Source organism: Cariama cristata, unplaced genomic scaffold (assembly GCF_000690535.1).
Source record: "Cariama cristata isolate BGI_N322 unplaced genomic scaffold, ASM69053v1 scaffold14448, whole genome shotgun sequence".
NCBI lineage: Eukaryota > Metazoa > Chordata > Aves > Cariamiformes > Cariamidae > Cariama > Cariama cristata.
The window spans coordinates 15533-36718 of NW_009633004.1; the positions used below are offsets into that span (position 1 = coordinate 15533).

The 21186-nt window shown below is 42.2% G+C and overlaps 1 protein-coding gene across 1 annotated transcript; it reads right to left on the bottom strand.

The window, feature by feature from the left end:
- Nucleotides 1-435: 435 nt before the first annotated feature.
- NOD1 (nucleotide-binding oligomerization domain containing 1) lies at nucleotides 436-19502 on the bottom strand. The gene is made up of 11 exons (XM_009706582.1): nucleotides 19178-19502; nucleotides 17140-17314; nucleotides 14085-15888; nucleotides 11984-12067; nucleotides 10871-10954; nucleotides 9256-9339; nucleotides 7111-7194; nucleotides 4921-5004; nucleotides 4472-4555; nucleotides 2324-2407; nucleotides 436-885 (listed from the first exon to the last, which is right to left on the bottom strand). The coding sequence occupies exons 1-11, from the start codon at nucleotides 19391-19393 to the stop codon at nucleotides 813-815; spliced, it is 2856 nt and encodes a 951-aa protein (XP_009704884.1). The 5' UTR covers nucleotides 19394-19502; the 3' UTR covers nucleotides 436-812.
- Between the last annotated feature and the right edge of the window lie 1684 nt (nucleotides 19503-21186).

Genomic DNA, 21186 nt, shown 5'->3' on the forward strand with positions numbered 1-21186 from the left:
TGTGAAAACAGGAGGTAGCAGTTTCTATGCAGCCCTCAGGAAATTTTAAGCAAAAGTGTTTTACTGCCAGTTGTATGCTTTTACAGTGATGGGAGTAAGGATTTCTGGTTGTATAGAAGAAAAATGTATTGGCTTCAATATGGAAAAAAAGATCATTGAAAGTAACCTGAGCCTGATTTATCCATTTCTCCCCTGTGCCCGCCCTCCCCCCCCCCCCCAAAAAAAAAAAAAGCAGTGTCTACAATGCTGCCTGTAGTCAGTGGAGAAATAAGGGCCTAATTTCTAGGCAGGAGAATGTTGAAACTATTAGTACCATGCAACAACGATAGATGGGTTATGTTTCCAGTAAAGCTACGTACATTCATTTTCAGTTATGAGGCAGATAACCCTGTGAGCTTGTGGAGTTTGTGCATCTTGCATCCTTTCTTGCATATATATATGTGTGTGTATGTATTTACGTATTTAAATAAGTTAGATTATTTACAACAGTGTACAGAATAAATCTAAACACTCTTATCAAAATGCATACACCTGCCAGTGGATTTGGTCTGTGAACACTTTGCATTTCATCTTCAAAGCACCATACAAACATTAATTATTTACCCAGGCAACTTCCCACACACCGAAAGGATTAATAACAGGCAGGGTAAGGGATGGAGCTGAGGGAGCGCAGCATGTTCATAAAAAGGCAGCTAATCATCTCTCTCTCCCCTGCCATGAGCGCTGTAGATTTACGCCGTTACAAACTCTGCAGTCCAAGTGTAGGAGTAACCTTTGTAACACAAAGCTTGTCAAAATGGGAAAGTCCTCGTTCAAAAGCAAACGATCCGTGCTTCATTTTCAAAAGCTTTGGCCTCTTCTTGGCTTATCAGGTTCCCATTCAAACTGGAGGGGAAACATAAAAGGGATGTGAAAGTAAGGTAGTGACTGTTGCCCATCTTCTATTTTTCCACGTTTCGGAGCAGACTGCAGCTTTGCAATGCCATGGGAGCTGCGTGCTTCTCAAGGGCACGCAGCCGGGAACCGGCCTCAGACAGGCAAGGCTACAGCACTGCTGTTCCCGCTGCACATGCGAGGGACAAGGCTACTTCTTCAGAAATAAAAACTGAACTAACACCTCAACTTTACCGAACTAAAATCGGTGTTGGACACTCAGCTGTTTGCATTTCACCAAGCAGCATATAGCTGACAAATGTTCTTACCATGCAGTGGGCCAGTTTAAAGAAATTTAAGTAGTCTTCAGAGCATTTTGTGTCTTCCATGACAACAAGGGAAGAAAATTCTGTTAAGTACTCGGGCGTTATTACTGTGAAATGACTTACAGCAAAATTTTCAAGTCTGGCTACATAAAGTTAATCTACATTGATATTTATGCCCCTGAAAATGAGCAGCCTGGTTAAGTGCAGCTTTCAGACATGTTGAAATCTATTAAACCAATTAGACTTAGGACATTATTGGGGTTAATGAACACCTCTGAAAAGTCAGGCAGGAATAAAACAACAGATTTTGGTCTAAAGATTCAGAATAATTTGAGTGGGAACTGATGCCTCTTCTGTAGACGGAAGCTGACAGTGGCCTTTGAAAAAAGGCTCTCTTCCACATCTCCAGGGAACCCACTAGTCAGGTAGCGAGCCATCATCTTTCTAAGCAAGAATTCAGTGTCCTTTCACTAAAACAAATATATATATATTTAAAAATAAATTTCATGTTCAATGATAAAGCAGCAGTGCTAAAACCAGCACATTGACTCCTGAGCTCCCTGAGGTGAGGGAAGGAATGTGGTTTTTGGCTTTGTGCCTTACAAGGCACGTGTGACTATGTGATGCCCACCTAATCTAAAACAAGCAAATCTTAGAAATAAAAGTTAATCTTCTTGTAGCTTAGCACTTGCAGTGTGTTTAGAGCACGGTCCAAAGAAAATCCAAGCAAAACCAAATTAGTAATGCTAATTAAATGTAACCATTGCCTGCTTGTTGGGATTTAGCTCCTGAAAAGCATGAACATGTTCAGAAGTTTAAAAATAAATCAGGACAAGCAAAACTTGGTCTATAAATTTAGGTCCCAATTCTGGAAACACGCACACATTCTGCAAAGCAGCGGTACAGACAGCTGTGAACTAACAAAACAGCGTGCCATTCGTAACACACAGGGAAGTGTCTCAATGATGGAGGCTTTTTACCTATTTGAAACCCACAGCTGGAACTACAACCCCTGCCTCACAGAAACTTGCTCTGAATTTTTTAGGCTGGAAAGTAGTAATGCCAGAAGTGTTTTAAAGGGAAAGAAAGTTTACAAAGTAAGCCTTTGAGGAAGGAATCTTTACCAGACTTCTTTAATAGCTGTGTTCTCCTTGAGAGCTTCACTGAGGTACTTCACTCCTTTGGCTGTAATTTGATTCTGGATCAGCCTAAAAAGAAAGCACTTCGTGTCAAACTAACATGGAAACTAACTTACAGCGCATGTGCAACCTACGCTCAGCTTGACGTCAAGGAGCAAAGCTGTCTGCCACAAGGAGATGGTTGTCTGTGATGATGGTACACGCTATCGGTCAAACGCCCCGCATGCACTTTCAGAAACAGAGCCCAGAGCATCAGTCTTCTCCTCTTAATCTTGCATGCGGTTGCATTCTGCAGATCCTGAGCTTAATTACATAGCTGACAAATTTCTGCTCAGAACTGTTTACTACTGGTATGGAATTGTGATATTTGGACTCTGAGACAGACTAACCTCTTAGCTCTGTTTTCCTTCTAAGAACACTGTGAGATTTTTAAGTGATGTACAGAATCTTCCGAGTACAGAACCGGTGTAGGCCTCCTGTTTTAGCAGTTATGATCTAGAGGTTGCCGAATCCTCCTGTCTTATCAGACCAGCGAGATCTTTGAAAAATCAGGCATTGAATTTGACTCCGATAAGAGCAAATGCAAGTCCCAGTGAAGCCACCTTAGCAGCTATAAAGTATGTCTCATCTGAGCTGAGCGCAAAAAATGAGATAAAAGATCCTCAAGCAGCAGAACTGAGGAAGCAGTAGGTAACTCTTATTAAAAAAATCACTGTAGACTGTTCCCCTAGCCAAAAATGAACAAAGCCTCCTCATCTGCACGAGTATAAAAATGTTCATCAGCCCAGCCTAACGCCATACTTACCTTTCGGTCTCCCATGGTGTGCCCCACAGCTGTACCATGTGACTGGCTGCATGAATCCCACAGGATTCGGGATGAGGCTGAAAGTTGGAATGAACTGAATGATCTCTTGGGGAGGGAGGGAGGAAGGAAGGAAGCAGGGAAGCATTTCCATTAACGAACTTTCTGCACTCGGTAAATGAATCAAAATGCAAATGGATCCAAGTAGATCCTTTCAGCTACTGGAAAAATGCTTTAATTCTGCTGCAAGTTCAGCTCTTTATATAGGTTACTACCTTTTGGAGGTATCCGCTGATATAACTAACGAAGTAGAATACAAACTTGTCTACCGGCAGAAACCCTTGGACAATACTGAGCCATGGTAAAGAGATATCTAGATTACTATGCCTGCTTTGGAGGGGAGAAGTTTTATGATGAATTCAAACCAAACTGCTCAGCGAAGCATCTCTGCAGCTGTGAGCAAACAAATCAAGTGCCCCCCTGACTTCTTTTACTTTCAGGGCAATGGGCACCAGAGCTTCTACTGCTTTCAAAAGAGGCTACAAGTACTTGGCACCTCTGACAACCAGCATGCTTAAGGGGCGGGAATTAGGGTTAATACAGAGAATGCTAGAGTGTGGTTAGCAAAGTCTTTGTAAAGCTTGTAAAGGGACTCCATTTATTATGTTTTCTTCATCACTTGGAATGAATGGCTGGCTATTTGTTTCACAGCCCACATCTGCCCAACCCCATCCATGAACAAATTCTTGTGAACCTCTGGATTACAACAGCCAATGCTGTGTTTTCTTAGAAGTTTAACAAGTCTCTTTGTTAACCAATCCCTGGTTTCCTGGGGATTTATGTCTTACGGATGAGTGTCTTGCGTGAGTGGAAGTGCTAGCCCTAGAAGAAAACATGAGGTAAATGGGACATGCATTTAAGTGTCTGTCGTGTCGGGTTCTTGCTTGAAGACTAAGCGTTGAGCTTGCTACTTTCATAGCATGATGATATATAGTAAGAATTGTAATGAAGTTATTCTAATCTAGCTGTCTGATTGTATTTTTTGAAACTTTTGTGTTTGAGGCCAGTACTGTTCCTCTACAGAGAGATGAAATCAATTCGCAATTCCAAAGTTACCAGGACACACAAACAGCTTAAACTTTTCCCTGTATGAAAGCAGGTTCAAAATGCTAGACAGCAGCTTTATTAACTTTCCATTAGAACTGTCTACAATCAGTCAGCTGCATCTAGACCATGCACAGAAATCTTACTGTGACCTACATAGACTTGGAAGGTGAAGCTTTAATGCAGTGACTGCCAAAGAGCCTGTGCCTCTGTGGAATGTAACTCACCATAAATGCACCAGTTTCTTGTTGACCTTCAGCATCTCTGCAAAACTCATTGCTGCCTCATCATCCAGCTCGTTTTTAGTCAGCCTAAGTGGGAGAGAAAATGTTCACTTAGGATGTTATCATTATTTTTCAGCCCCCTGTTTTTCCAGCTTGTCTGTGACTTAGCTTTAGACAGCCAAAGGGGGATGTGCTGTTCCTGCCCTGAGCCATTTCTAAAGGCTGGACACGAAGAGATACTGAAGAATAGCCCTGGAGGTAAGAGAGAGTATCAGATCTTTATTTCTCAGAGCAATGTTCTAACGATACTTTCTCATCATGTTTTAGTGTCTAAAAGGTGGATGAGGGATTAGGGGAGGGAGAGAAGGAAGAGGCAATGGGACTGGAGGAAATTAAAATTAGGCTGCACTTTCTCTGGAGAAAGAGGAGAAGTAGACCACGCTGTCAATTACCAGAATATTTTCACAGAGTTGTTGTGTTGCATAGCTTCAGCAATACTTTTGCCTCCCTCTGTCGTGATGCCATTAAATGCGAGACTGTGAAGTAAAGATACAAATGTGTAAGGAACAGCCAGCAACGCTTGGCCCTTCCACTGCCAAATACTAGTGAATATCCTGGATGATCTGTTTCCCAGTTGTACAGTTCAAACAGTTCAGCATTTGGGTGTTTCAAAGGCTCACGTACTTTGCAAAGCAGTAAGTCCTTATGACTTTTAAAAGTGAGAACAGTTCACAGGCTGCAGCCTGAGCACATGTCTATCATATAGGCCATAAGGTTTGCTGTTTGTGAGTCCTACTGACAGCAGAGTTGCACCCAGTGATTTTGAGAGTCAAGGCTTTTAACAGGGACAAAGACTTGTACTTAGCAGTACACAGGTTTTTACATGCATTTGTCATCCCAAGTCCCTGTACAAACTGGGCGCTTTGTCCTTTAAGTCCTTCAGATGCCTGAACACCTCATTCTTCTTCCAAACACAACACCTTCTTCTATTGTGTATGGAGAGATGAGCTTGTACATGCATGCTTTCCATGACAAACCACATTTCTTCGTCTGCCCTTCATTCTTTGAATAGACATTGGCAGAATCATCCAGTTAAAGTTACGCTCCAGGTTTTGAGAGTTGAAAAAGCATTTCCCCCCTCAAAAGCCAGGCCAGAGCCTGAAAATAATGCAAGGTCTCAAAAAAAAGGTAGAAAGGGGGATCAAGTAGGGCAATGGCACAAACATGGGTTAGCACAAGTCCCTCCTAGCTTCAGCTGAAACTAGTCCATCGTGACTGAGGCTAAAAATGGCAAATGTGCTGAAGTAAACTGATATAGTAGAGGCTGCCTTCCCTTAATCTTTGCATAAAGCTACCGCTGGTGCTAACTATGAATTCAAATCATGAAGCAAGATTAACCAGTGGAAGATAAGAACTGAACCGAAGTGCAAGCACACTGCAGAGCAGAAGATTCAGCCCGCACAGGTGCCAGCAAAACCCAGCTCTAGCCAGCACAGTGACTCCTCCTTATTTTTGCAAATGCATTCGTCAGCATATTTGTTCCCATCTGAGAATCCCTCAGCTCTGATTCAGGTTAAAAATGTTTTCTTTCAAGTCTGATGCATCTGGATGGATTCTGCAATTATGGGAAGATGCTATTTCAGACAGCTTTTAAGTTTAAATATATCTAGGTCACTGCACCTGTTCAGCTTTTAATTTTTAAGGCCAGCTATCTGCTCACAGAAAGGAGGACAAGGCATCAGCTCTGAAATCCCTGGATCTGAAGTGGCAGCAATGAGCTCTCCAGAGATCCCCAAACTTTATTTCTTAAAGAAATCAGTGCCATGTGCCACCTTGTGGGGAAATCTCAGAACCTTGTCTGCTCCCTCACGGTGGTGGACAGTGGGACACGGAGACAAAGCGAAAGGATCACCCAGTGCTCCAGCTGCGTGGAGGGACTCCAAAATAGCAGCAGCCGCCACAATAGGTATCTTTAAATCCCTAGCCACCATTTGAAAATCTGGGAGATCATGGGCTGTTTTACACTGCTGGGTTTTCCCTGTGCTGTGCTATCAACTTCACCACACTAGGGCTTCCAGGCGGCTAGTTTGAGATCAATCACTGAACTCCAGTGAGAACTGCATCTCATTAGCACTGAATGTGTGGTGTTGTAGCTCCACTGGAGTACAGGATAAGCCCGAATTTAAGAATGCCCCAGTCCCTACCCAAACAGTTTATCACCTAAAAATTACTTTGGTAAAAGCTGCTGTACCTTTGCAACAGAAACTGTTAACACTGAGCTCTCTGGGAGGCTGATTCTGTGACAGCCGGTGCATCCTTCTGCTAATGCTCCCAGGTCAAAATGGCACCCACTGACCACGTGCTATCACAATGCCAGTAACTCTGTGCAGCATGAGGGGAGGAGGTGCAGACAGAGGAAAGGATGCCAGCCCTGCAGTATTTTTAACTTGCTTAATGGCTGCACAGGGCTTTTTGATTCAATCTGACCTCTTGCTTGCACCAGGAGCCTGTTGGTTACACAGCAAAGGCTGCAATACCAGATGGCGTTCCAAGCTAATGTTTGGTGGGGAGAGTCATTTGCTTCCAAGCGTGATGGGAGAGCCAGCACTACACCGAGCAGCCTGGCTCTGCTGGTGTTTTACCTCACGTTTGTTAACCTGGGGTGGTTCCTCAGCGCCTCTGCAAATGCCTTTGCTCCTTCGTCTCCAACTTGATTCCCCCACATCCTGGTGAACAGAGGAAACCAGGAGATATCAGCTGTGCTGCCCTACTGCCCCTCAGCATTGCATTCTCCCTTTTTCTTTTCCCTGCCCTCCCACCCAATTACTTCACAGTCTTTCAGGCTTGTGAGAAACCTGGCAGGTACACTCCCCGCTGAGCCAGGCATGTTCCACTCCCTGCACACCACACCACCAGCCTCTGCTGACTCACCAGTGCGCAGAAGCAGCTCTAGGAGACAGCCCGATGCAGCAGGAGTGCTTTTGGGATCACCTTGCTGCGCTGGGGAAACCCTCTGCAGCCCTGGACCCTTATGGGGCAAAGGAGTCTTGTGGTCCTGTATAGTCAGCTGCCGTGAGAAATACACCACGTCCTAAATCCTATCATTTCCCTGCTCAGCCTTTTCGCCCCATACCCCTGCCACGGTTTTCCTGTTATCTGTTGGGCACAGACTGGCCTTTACACAGGGCAAAGTAGAGGTCTTGGGAAGGACTCCCCAGATGCACAACTGCACCGGGACTTACAGCCAAATGGGTGACTTTTTGAAGTGCACTGCTCTACAAGCTCCCCCTCTCCTTCAGAATAGTCTGGCAAAACAGTTACCGTTCCTTCAGTATTATACCCAAGCGGTACCTCCTCTGTCACCAGCTGCCAAGAGAAAGAGCAAAATCTCACAGGGACAGTATGACCCTGGGCTCTTCCACACCTTTGTAAGGAATAGTATTTCCAATGGCAAAACAACTCTTGGTAACACAAAGGGTTAAGAGAAGGTAACATGGTAAAAGCTGCAGAGATTTGATCAACATTTAATAGCAGTATCTGGTCAAATCTTTTCTATGCAGACCAACCACTTTGAAAATTCATCATATATTATGAGGTTTGAAAGCGCCTCTGCTGAGGTATAAGGGTTTTTTTTACAGGGATCATGGCTTGATGACTCAGAGCCACACTCAGCTTGATGGGTAATTAGTTGGCAGCTCTTTTAAAATCAATTGAGCTTTGTGGTATCTAAACACATCCACTTCCAGTAAGTTCCCCAGAATTTCCTTGTCCTTCAGACGCAGCGCAGTTTGTTATGTAAACGCTGAATATATCTGTTTGAATATTTTTGTTCAAGCTATCCTAAATCCATCTGGACTCACTATTTCCTCCACAGGAGAAAACAGGAGTCCTTCACTGAAATTACAGCAAGTACAGCACAGCAGCTATATGACAATGCAAGTGTGCATGCTGTTGACTATACTTGTGAAATGTTGTAGAACAACAAAATTAAAGGCCAAAAATCTGATTGTTCAAATCTGATTTTCATATTTCAGGCTTATTGTGATATTCACAATGGCCAAACAGAGGTTTTAATCCCATGTATTCAAGTATTAGATTCTGAGAAAAATGTTCTCCTGTAGAGTGGAAAGAGAAACTGGAATTTGCCAGAGGGGGCGGAGGGGGTGGAAATAATCAAACCCTCAGGGCTAGCACCTCTCCTGAGAAAGAGGACAGGGACTAAAGGTTTAGAGTACATTCAGACCTCTTTCCAACAACAGCAGACTCTCCAGCTAGAGACAGACTAGAGAGGACGATGGGAATTCCTTTTTATTCTCCCAGCTCGCGACTTTATCAGGACTTGACCTGGAAGGTTTGACAATTGTAACAATGACACTCAATAACTAGGTACATCGCCAATAGTCATAAAACCACCCAGACATAAAATTAACCAAATATCTCTAGAACAGCTGTGTTGCCGTAAGGAAAGTGGCTATTTTTACATGCTGTCCTCTTGCTAGTTTGTCTCTCCTTTAAGGTTCTGTCAGAACAGGTAGAAAAACTAAACAAACCAAAAACAAAACCCAAAACAAACATTGTGTGAACTGGAGAACAATAAAGCAGCCCACCTATTCCCTCTGAGTGGAAAATGTGGCTATGCCGCTGCACTGTTTTGTTCGAATGCTGCTGTTGAGGAAGGGAAGGAATAGCAGGAGAGAAGGTAAGAATGAAAGAAGGAATCCTAAGGGATTTACAGATGCCTTGCCAAGATCAAGCCCTGAGCTCTGATCCTTTAGCACTGAACTTACCCAATTTCAAACATTGTCTTGCTCTTCTGGATGGCCTGGGCAAGGCACTTCCCTCCTTCGCTAGTTATTTTGTTTGCTCCTATTCTGCACAAAATAGATGAATTGATGAGGTACATCACTTACAAGTATACAGCTATTAGAACACCAGCTCAGAAAGCAATACAAGTATTTTAAGACTAACTCTGGAGGATAACTACAGTTATCAAAGATTAACCTAGAGTAAAAAAAATACTGCAGGCATTTGACCTTCGATTAAAAGACACCATTTTATGTTGTCGTTTCCATACTTTGCACGTCAGCCCTCCAAGTCAGAAGTGTTACTGTAGAGACTTGGGTCTGGTGCTCAGTATGTCAGAAGTGAGCTTTAGGAACTGATCATCAAGACAAGCACCCCTGCCTAGTTTTTAATATAGTTCATAATATCAGCAGTTGCTACAGAGCACATGAATTACATGCAGCATGTTTCATGATGCCACAGGGAACAGAATATTTCTTGATTGTCTGGCTCCAGAGGAGACGGCAGCTGATAAGCACAGGTTGTAGTAATTTCAAGTCTTTCTGTTCTGAGCATAGGCTATAGCTAGTGGCATGGGTCAGTGCAGCAGTGAGTGTCTCTGGCTGGCACTCTGCAGAAGACCTTTTCTTTTTTTTGGCCTATGTGGGGATATCAAATGGCTGGAGTGCAAGAAAGAGACAAGTCTCTATTGCATATACATTGATGTAAAGAACAAACCAAAACTAAAAAACCCTCAACCCACTACATTTACATAAAGTAAAACTGGCTTGTTTGGCTGACTTCAGGCACATAAATATGCACTCTATCTCAAAATAATCTCCGAGGTTACTATGTAGCCTGAAAGTAACCATCTTCCAACAGGCTTTTTTAGTGAAAGTTCAATTAAATAAGCAAACCAGTGACAGAACGAAAGTGCTCCAAATATTTCAAGTGGGAAGGATGTGGCTAGTGTGGGGTTTCAGATCAAGTTAGCAGTAGAACAAGGACCAGAACCCAAGAGTCCATGGCTGCCGGTTCCTGCATTCGTACCAATAGCTGACATTGCTGTAGTTACCTCTATTTTCTGCCACAGTCACAATTAAACCATCGGTTAATGATCTACCTTTATGTCAAAACAGTGTTGTGCATGGCCAGATGCTCTTATTTGGGGAAGTTCCAGGAATTAAAGGGAACAACTCGCCAAGTGAATTTGGGGAATTCCAGAGTTGAGGTAGGACACCAACACAGGCTGACTCCAATGGCCCGTAAAAGACGAGATACAAAGAAGCTTGGTACTAAATCCAAGTGAATTCACCTATTGCAAGGGGTAGCAAGGTTCATGCACCACTTAAGCCTCACTCAGGTGCTCAGACTGGCTTTAGGTAAAGAACAGGTCTCATGCCCTCCTTTTGCTTACTACTAGATTCCAGTAAAGACTATGGATTCAAGTTTCACCTGCTGCCATTCACTGCTAGATGACTGTAAAAGAATATACAACTGCAACCTAAGTTATATTTTATTTGAAACATACTTTTTGTCTTTTTTCCACTCTCCCTCCCGTTTCAAGTTGCTTTACCTTAATTAGGTTGCGGTAGAAAGGAAAAAAAAAATTCAACATACTTAACGTATTCAAGGCTTGAACACTCTTCAATTAATTTTGCAACATATTTGGCTCCAACGTCAGTGATTTGGTTGTTGTACAAGCTTAAAGAAAAATCACATTGGTAAAAATAAGTTAAAAATTAATATTTACAACCTGAATGTTTTATAATGCATACATAGCATCTATCTTTTTGTATGGCTTTCTACTCATTCACAGTTGCTTGTATTTCTATTTTGATATACAATTCATATTGTGAAGGGCTAGATATAAAATACAAGGAGACCAGAGTGTAAATCATGGGAAAATATTTATATAACTTTTTTAATAAGTGGTCTCCCCAAGCAAACAAAGTTTCCCTTTATTCCTGTGTTTGTTAGTACAGAAATAATCTTGCCAGAAGAACGTATTTTTGGTCTTTTAAAAGTCATAAAATCCCCTTGCAAGTATTTACAAAGATTAGGTTCCTGAGCAGATGTACTTACATTAGGATGCTGGAGGAAGGCGGCGATTCTTGGTATTCATGCTCACTTTTCAAAAAGTCATTTTTATGTAGCTACTTAACCAAGAGCAGGAAGTCAGAGCTGACATGCCTTCCAGCTTCAACTTAGATTAAGAACTAATTAAGGTCTAAAAGAAATTGGTACCGTGAAGGTGACACTTGAAACTGTACATTTCTGATGCTAGTTTCTACCAAGCTGTATCTGCTTCGCGTAGCTGAAATCAATCAGTTTACAGCACAGAAAACAGAAGGCTCTAGCTATAAAGCACACACTCTCTTGCTCGCGTTCTCTCTCTCCCTGCTCCACAGCTAGCAGAAGGCTTTAGGTATAAAACTGGCACGCCCACACAGTTCAGTAACCTGACAGTTGGTCCGCACTGTGTTATAGAAGGGCTTGATGTCAGTGGGAGGCCACCCTGTGAGACAGTGCGATGGGAGAGGAAGCTGTGGTCCTTTTCCTAGTGAACTGTTACAGCTGAATGATTTCTGACACAAAATGCTGCTTTGCTTATGTTCAGTAAATGAGGATGTAACTGGTTTCCACTCCACCTTTGCTGTGTCAGTACTGTCGGCACTGCAGTTTTATTTTCTAGTATCAGTATCTACTGATTTGCTCCCAATTGGTACATACCCCAAGTAAGTCACAATTTGGTACTTGGAGAGTTCTTCATACAAGGTCCTTACTCCGTGATCTGTGACTTGATTTACACTGAGCCTGGAATGAAGGGAACGAAAAGAAAGTTTGAATCAATACAGATTACAAGTGTTCATCACCCATGAGTTAACGAATGACTGGAGGTCTACACGTTTTCCTCTAATATTTTAACAGGTCCTTATGCCACACATTAAAAAGTATTAAGGGAAACGTGAGCTCAGTTTCATATGGCTCACTTCAAAAACAACAGAAAACAAAAAGCCCCAAATCTCCAATGTAATGCTCTGGAAGCTGTCCATAGAACTGAAAACAATAAAATGCAGTAAGTCAGAAACCTGAGACAAACACCTCACCCTGCCCCTGCGCTTACTGTGATTGCAGGAAGAAATTCTGCTTGACACCCTAGCAAAAGCAAGCTTTCCAAACCACTCTTCTTGCAACCTTCTCTCTGAGTACCTAGTGAAAGCAAGGCATCTTGAAAGTCACCACACATTCAGGCTTCATTGAATAAAGGTTGTGAAAAGCCCTGGCCAGGAAACGGAACTGCAGTCCCATGGGTGTGCTAGATGTTTCTAATTTTATTGTCCCAATTAGATATAAAACAAAACAATGTCAGTCATTCACAGAATAAAAATACTTCTTTTCACAGTTGTTCTGGGGTTTTTTTTGTTTTGTTGTTTTTAAACTTCTCAAGCTTTTTCACCTTGCCTAAATGGACAGCTTCCCGTGAAGCATTCCAATTCCGATGAATCACACTTTCTGGGTAAAGCTGTCCCCGTGAAAACATTTTGACCAGCTTTAGTTTCTACACAAACTCAGAAGCTGAACATTCGCTGCTGAGAGTCCCTTATCACCAACAGCCTCCCTGGCTCTTGTAGGTTAGTAACTTGGTCCCTTTGGGATGCACTAGCACATAGGAGAAATCACAGCCAATTTCTACAGATCAAAACGGTCTTTGATAGGGATGGTTAAGCTATTAGAAACATTTCCTGACTTGCAGAAATTGGTCATTAGAAATGAAAGTCCTAACATCAGAAGAGCCATCAAGACAACAAGGCAACCTAACAGACTGGTTTGGTGCTGGGGACGGTGTTAAGACCACAGTATGATATGATAGGGACAAAGAATGAAAGCCTGTCCTTTTCTTCTTTGTTTTGTCCTACATACATATCCATTTTCCCCCCAAGTTTCCTTATTGCTTTCTCTTGGGAGGTCAGTTGATTTGCAACTAACTGGAAAAAACAAGTGTCACTTGCTTTAATTTAGTCCTAGAGGAAAACAAGGCAGAGCATAGCCAACCAGGAGGAATAAATGCATTTATAAAAAAATTTCTCATAAGGCTGAAGGAGCTTAAAAAAAGTTATATTTGAAGTTCCTGGCTTTCTGCACCTAAATGTTTGGACAAATAAGATATAGCTACATGGCACAACCTCAAAGGACTGGAGGTGGAACAATCTGGCCTGTGATGTTAGAGGTGGAGTTAGTTCTACCTGATCCCACCAAGCCATGTCCTCCCTCCACATCAGCTCAAGGAAACACCACATCTAAAGACTTCAACTACATCCTTTCAGGGAGTACTACATATTAGCTTTTGTTCTGTGAAAGCCAGGCATCTTGGCAGGACGTAGAAGCAAGAAATTCAGAGCTTCTGATCAAGGGTTATTGTGAATAGTAGATCTTTTCTTACCCCATATGACCAAGGGCAGAGATAGGCTCAGGCAATCTTCAGATAATGGAGGAAGCGCTTCTGTTTCCTTTCTTTTCCCTTAAGCACTTTCTCCCATAAAAATCCCCTTTTGAGACAAAACAATTTGAGACGGAGCTAAGTAAACCTACAGGTTTAAACAGTCCTGGCTTCTAAGGACTTCTTATCACCCTTTCCATTTGGGTTTCCAAATTCACAGCTTGTCCCTGCTCCTGTGACTGGCTGAACAAAGATTTCAGAAGATCTGAAACTTTAATTTCCAGCAGCAGTAAGAATCCTCATCTTTCTCCACTTTTGAGATCAATTCCTCCAGCCCAGCAGTTTGCGGAATAAACCAAGGATAAGCAAGGACCCGCTTGCACAGACTCCTACCTGATCACTGCAAGCTTGCTGAAACAAGGTAGCAGCTGTTTTACTCCATAGTCATTGATGTTGTTGTTGTCCAAATCCAGAGCTAGGCGCTTTTGAAAGTGATGCATAACAAAGGAAATAGCACTGCAGTCAGCAGAGTAGGCATTGCAGTACGTGAGCTTGACGTAATTGGCATGCATGTGTTTGGCAGCCAACTTCCCCACTTTCTCACTCTGAGTCTCATAAAGGCACCTCAGCATCCAAACAAAGTTGGGCTGGACCTGGATCTGGTTGTAGTTGGGAAGCCTGGACCGAGTGAGGCCTTTCAGGTGGGATTTCATGCTGTCCCCAAGGTATCTGATGAGTGTCTTTCTCTTCCTCTTAATGACTGCAGGCAAAACTAAATGTCTGAAGAGCTTCTGCTTGGATCTAGAAAGCAGGCCACAAAGAAACAGGTTGGTAAAATGGAAGTGTTCGTTATTTCGGAAAGGATCCTCCCCTGCCAGTTGTTTCTTCAACCAAGGAATACGAAAGCAAGCAGGCTGGGCAGTCTCAGTGGAAGAACATTCACTGAAAAACTGAAGTAACTCCTTGGCACCCACTTTCTCATCAATAACCAGGAACAAAGCTGTGAAAAAAGACTGAAGGGTTAAGTGCAAGAACTCATAAGTGGACTGATTGTCCCAGCCACTGTAACCTTTAACTGTTCTGAGAAAGCCCAATTGCAAATCTCCTTCAGAGATATTCGCTGATGAGACCTCCTCCTGCTCGAAGATAAAGAAAGAGTTCGCCATCCCTTTGTATGCCATTTTACCCAAAGCTAGAAGAGTTTCCTTTCTTGATTTGAACATCTCTGCTTGGCTCCTGGTGTTGTTCTTCAGGAAACTTGTTTTCAGAGACCGGTTCAGATGGACTTCAATCATGAGCAAAAATACATCTGTCAGTGTTACAGAACAGTCTGGAAGCTCATGGCTGTCAAACATGGAAAGGAAGTGTTCATAGCATTTAAAGATAATCCAACAAAATAAAGGCACTGAACACAAACTGTAGAGATTGGGGTTAGCTTCCAGCTGGTTCAATACCAGTGTTCGTTGCCCCTCATCTTTGAAAAATGTAGCAGTGTATTCCTTCAGGTTACTGTTTGAGAAACCACGGAGCAACACTTTCTTTCTAATGACGTTTCTTTGGATCTCAGTTCCTGTCCTCGCTGTAAGAATTTTCTTAGATCCCTTAAGAAGCTTTCCTCTCAGAAGGCTTACCAGCAGCACCAAGGGGTGCATGGGTTCATTGGGTGAACACATCTCAGGCACGCTACTGAGATCAAAGTTGGAATAGATCTCATCAAAGCCATCAAATGTGAAAAGAACTGTGTGAGGGAATTGCAAGATGTGATGGAACACCTCTGTGGGGTCCTGGTCTGGGTAGCAATTGTATTTGAAGAGAAGGTCTTTCAAACATATGGCTTCATCTTCCTTAAAGCAACTAAACATCCTACATCGGAAACGGAAGAAAAATTTGGCCCCTATGTCCAATTCTTTTCTGGCCCAAAGGCTTTGTATCTTTTGCAGCAAGATGGATTTTCCAATTCCTGCGTCACCAAAGACATAGATAGTCTCTCCATCTTCATTAATTAGCCCAACTGCATCATCAAAAAGGGCTTCTAATTGACACACTTCACCTAGACTCTCATTGGTAAAACCAACCAGCTCCATAATACTGTTAGAGTAGATTTCGTCAAGCAGCATCTCTTCCCTCTGAGCGTAGGAAGTAACAAACTTGGAGTCCCGTCCCAGTTCATATCTGAGTTTCTGGTAATACCTGCTAACTAAACAGACAGTGAACTATTATTAAAAGGACTATTATTAAAAAGCCTATGTATACAACGACTCACCTCTCTGGGAACTGAGAGGGGGTAATAAGCAAAAGTAATTCTAATGTAAAATGGTTTCTTTGGCAGATCACTTCTATTTCTGCTGCCACCATCACTCTCTTGGGAAATCCAGGTGCTAATGAAAGGTAACGTGTGAGCCACCATTTCCTGAAAGCCAGTACTGACACTGCGTTGGTTTAAGGGGCTCCTGTCTTTCAGCTGAGACTCAAAGCCAAGCCCCTGACCCTTTGTTAAAGGCTGTTTTACTCTCTGCAAAGGCTTGTTGGGGTTGTTGGTCATCAATTAGTTTTGGCATCTGCCTTTTCACTATATGTATATTCTACCTGCGATTTCTATCGGGTAGGTGGTTGTTCTTTCCTAACTTGTTTGTTAATTTTTATTATTGTAAATAGACGGCATGTGTTTTAGAAACCAGATGCCAGGCACCTCAAAAGATTTTTTTTTAAGACTACAAAAAAAAAAAAAAAGAGTCTCAATTATTGTGCTACATTCGCTTGTGTTTTTATTGCAACAGAGACTTTGCTTCAGATGGGGGCAAAGTAATTCTTGTATTTATATAGTATGAAAAAAACTCCCAAGAAGAAAACATTTATTTTTGCAATACTTTAACTCTGACTTTTGGTATAACTCATCATTTAGGATCATAGAATAATTCAGGTTGGAAGGGACTTCAGAAGGTCTCTAGTCCTACCTCCTGCTCAGAAGAGGGTCATTTATGAGATCAGATGAGGTTACTCCGGGCTTTATCTAGTCAGATCTTGAAAACCTCCAATTATGGAGACTGCACAGCCTCTCTGGGCAACCTGCCTCATTGCCTGACTGTCCTTGTCATGAAATACTGGCTATTCCATTGCCAAAACATCACAGTGTTGCGAACAAATTGTAGTAGAGACCTAGAAAATACTACAGCTGGCACAAAGCGGTTATGACATTATGCTACGTATCCACAGACAAACGCAGAAAGAGCTTGACTTTAGCAAAACAAGATGTAATAAATCAACATGACTGCTGTGTTATGCACTGTGCCTTTTAATTAGTTGGCTACCACCGCTAGCAAACACAGCACGCGTGCAATTATTTTCCCTGGCTGTGCCTGCCTAGACTCTCTTAGTCTCATGTCACCTGTTAGAGCTTCCTACATAGCAGGGTAGTTCTAAGGGAAGGGATATAGATGCATGGCCTTACCTGGATCTGTATTTATTACAGGTTTACTACAAATATTCTCTGAAGGCTTGTAACCTATTTCATCCAGCCAAGGCTGAAGTTCATAGTAAGCATCAGTGACTTTCTGCAGGACGTGGATGAAATATTCTGAAACTTCTTCTCCCTTGCTTTGAACCAAGTCTAGAATTTTGCGAACCTGAAGAAACATCACATGAAAGATCACTGATACATAGCATTTTATCACAGTTACACTTGTAGACTGCTTTAGGATCATTTTTGGACTGGAATAGGGGACCAAAATCAAAACTGGTGCTCCAAAAACCTGAATTCAAAATCTAGCTGTGAATTTGAACCATCACAAAACTCCCTTGCTGTTTGTATGAGGAATTTGCAAGAGAATTGGCTCTGCAAGATCTAAACTTATAGCTAAATCATATGCTAACCAGAAACAAAATGGATAAATACCGCTCCTCAAGAGGGAACCCAAAGGATTTCCTCAGCCTGGCTAGATAGTATATTTTAAATCCCATGCTGGTTAACATAAAAAAAAGGGGTGGTTTCTCAGTGCCCTGTGTTCACCCTCTGGTTTGTAAATACTGCAGTCACATTTAGATTTACCTCAGGATCCAGCCAGATCCAGAGCAGGGTCGGCAGAATCTCTGGATCCTAATGCAGATCCCAAATCCTACAATTCTGCCTTTTAACACAGCAACTCAATTCTGCGGGCTCTCTCTGTACAATGGACTCGCTGCCTGCAACTGTTACTAAAACTAATGGCTACCAGGCAGTGGCTGGAGCACTTCAAGACTTCAGCGTTACCTCTAAAGGCAAGGCAGAGTCCGATCTCTGTGCAACCAGGACACGGCAACCCTAGCACAAAACCCTCTGCAAGACAGAGCAATCATCTGGGGGCCCATTTCGAATGTCAGGATCCGTGTACTAGAAATGACTGAAAAATTCCATTCTAAACCTGACAAAGGGTTTCTAGAGACCATGGTCTCTTGTGAGCTTAAAGCAGGGTGAGGTATATGCAGCACAGCAAAAACACGCTCTAAAAAGCACTTTTATGCCTTCCAGAGAAGTTCTCACAGAGTCCACGTCACTTACACTACTGTGGGCCGCTCTCTGTCTCTGCCTAGACTCCTGATGCGTGGCCTCCCCCTCAGCTTTGTTACAACAATCACGTATATTATGCTAAACAATAAGAAATGGAGACAATCATACAGTGTGCATTTATTCAGTTCGGACCCTATACACAGAGTGAGCACTGTGTTACCATTTCAACTTGCCAGCAAGAATGATTATTTTATGAAAATCTACACTGTTAGTGAAGCCCAAGGTCTCCGAGTTTTTTTATGGTTTGTCTGCCTCCAACTGTGACACTATTCTGAAGCTGCATGTCTGGTTGGTCAGGGAAAGAAATGAGGAGTTTGTTTTCAGAGCAACTGTGTACATGTGATTATTTTCTCCTGTCAAAAGACCAGGAAATAATTTTTGCTACTGATGTCCAAAGATGAATCAAAACCCCAAATGTGCCAGGATATATCAATTTTCCATACAAACACTTACAATCTACATAGGTCTTTAAAGAGACGGGAAGGTGTGTGCATGGACAACACACAATCAGTAACTTCTAAACCAATATTTCATTTCTGTCCCTCTTTCTCTAAAGCAGAATGATCTGTCCCACAGCATCCTGAAGCAGATTTTCCTTGTAATACTCTGCACAATAATGAAGGCTTGCGCGTAGCAAGCTGCCCTCTAACAGCCGCCGTGGTGACCTCCTTATCAGAGGACAGAGCTGCAGCTGAGGGGACAGAACAGCAATTATCACCCTGCTTGTTCTTACAGCTGCCAGCAGGCATTACAAGCAGTGCCAGCCATGCTGGAAAGAGATGTGCTGGAGACATTTGTCCAGAAGGAACCGGGTGGGGAAACTCCAAAATACCAAAGATTAGAAAAGACACTAGATGTAAAATTGCCAGATAAGCCCGTAAAACCCAGTGGTAAATTGAAAGCAATGAAAAGCTTACACTGGCTAGTGAAATAAAAAGAATACCTTATCTGCTTGAGTTGGAAATTGGACAACAATCTCTACATCTTCAGTGGAGAAGTAGTCGTTCTTAATCAAGTTGTCAATCAAACACTGCGTGTTTCGGATTCTGCCCACCAGAAGTTCTCGGTATACTTTCAGCAAAGCAATGAAGGACGGAGGACTTGCTCCTGCAGGTTTTTCCACAGAAATCTCCACGTTAGCACAAAGTTGGCCTTCCATAGTTGAGATAGCAAGAAGCTGCTCCGCCTAGCCTCATCTTTGACAAACTGTCCATTTGCAGTGAGAAATCAGCTTGGAGTTAACTTCAGGGCAACAGGTAACCTGTCTTTCACATTACCGAGCCTATAAAAAAATAATTGTATAGAACCTCAGTTTAAACCTTATCCTATGCAGATACATCCTTCAATTAGCCATCAACGAATACTTCCAACCCCTATGTAATATCATGGCCAACTTCATTAAAAAGTTTCTTCCTCAAGTACTTCCATTTATTTGTTCAGGTTTTGGAAAAAAAAATAATCTTTAGCAGGCAGTCTCCCTTCTGTACCAGTACTTTACTGTAGCTTGCCTCAAACACCACCACTGGCATCTGATTTATTAACTGCCTGTTCTTAGTGCATAATTTAATATTTTTTATTAGCTTTTCATGTTTCAATAGACAAAGCAGGGCATCTGTCCAAACATATCTGGACAAGGAAATAAATGGAATAAAATTATATTTCATAGCAGTTAATTTTGTAAGAGGAATTAATTTACAGTAGCAATTCACTTTGCTTTTTTTTTGCTACAACAACAGACTGTGTACAAAGTGCTGCCAACACAGTAACTGTCCCCGTAAGCAAGGCCTTGTGAACTCTGAAACAGTTTTAGCTAAACTAGGAAAAAGTGTTTAGCTTCAGGGCACCAGGTTTGAGAGGCAGTAGTGAGACTGTGGGAAAACCACTGATCAGATCTTTCTGTTAAGAAAGCCAAGGGTAAAATGATGCTAACGGTGAAATGCTGCTGTAGATTTCAGAGCTAATACACCACTTAAAGGCACAGAGCGCTTTACACCTCCTAAAGCTCTTGGTTCAGACAGCATGTAAAATAGGGAAAATATCATTGCATTGGTTTAATTTGGTTAATCTTATCAAATTCAGGTGAGTGACCATAAAAGTTGAAAATACACTTTTTCAGAATCTGAACAGAACAATGTTACAGAAAGGACTGAAATAAGTGATAGTAAATATGCAAGATCCCATCTCTAGTGATTCACACAAAAAATTTGGACCTCTCCTTGCACAGAATTGTACAGAATAACTGAATTCACAGACAAAAATAGGATGAACTAGGCCTGGAAGATGGCATCTTAATTCATATTCGTTATTGGATGGGGCATCCAGTCCACCTACATTTTCATAAAGGGAAGAGATTGCACACAATACAGCTTGTAATGTAGAGACCAGTTTAAAGCCTGTGCAAAGACTTAGCTTGAATGCCTGACCTGTATGTACACCTAGAGACACAACGTGATCATTAACTCGGCTACAGGCTCAGGAAACCCTCTCATTGCTGTAGAGACGTTATTTAGAAACTGTACTCTTTAGCATAAATGTTCGTTCCTTGTCTACAAATATATATGCTGTGTACGCCCTTGTTCTCCATACGAGCTCCTGGGAGCTCTTTTTAGATGGCCATTTATTCCCATTTTTCTTTACAAGGCATAAAGCAGTAGGAAACAGGATCAGACTGCTCTCTACTGTAATACTAAAGTTTTTTTTTTTATTGCAGTTAATATACCATATAGCAGGCATGAAGTTATATTGTAATTACAATCCAACAATAAGTTCATTTAGGTATGAACCTTGCACATAGGATTTCCCATGCAAAAAGCAGATTTTTTGCAGGATCACAACTGAATCGCCTCCACACAGACCGTGAGAATTTACATGATCAACACAAATTACTGGCACCCTCCAGTAGCAGGTAAAATGTAGTGCTGCTTCAGCAGGTCAAGGGATATCTGGAAGAAT

Excerpts from the sequence above, each read along its gene's own strand:
- NOD1 (XM_009706582.1), bottom strand. The coding sequence starts at position 19,393 with ATGGAAGGCCAACTTTGTGCTAACGTGGAGATTTCTGTGGAAAAACCT. Across the intron at positions 17,315-19,177 it reads TTCCAACTCAAGCAGATAAG|GTTCGCAAAATTCTAGACTT; the intron begins GTATTCTTTTTA and ends ATGTTTCTTCAG. Across the intron at positions 2,408-4,471 it reads AAGAAACTGGTGCATTTATG|GCTGATCCAGAATCAAATTA; the intron begins GTGAGTTACATT and ends CTTTCTTTTTAG.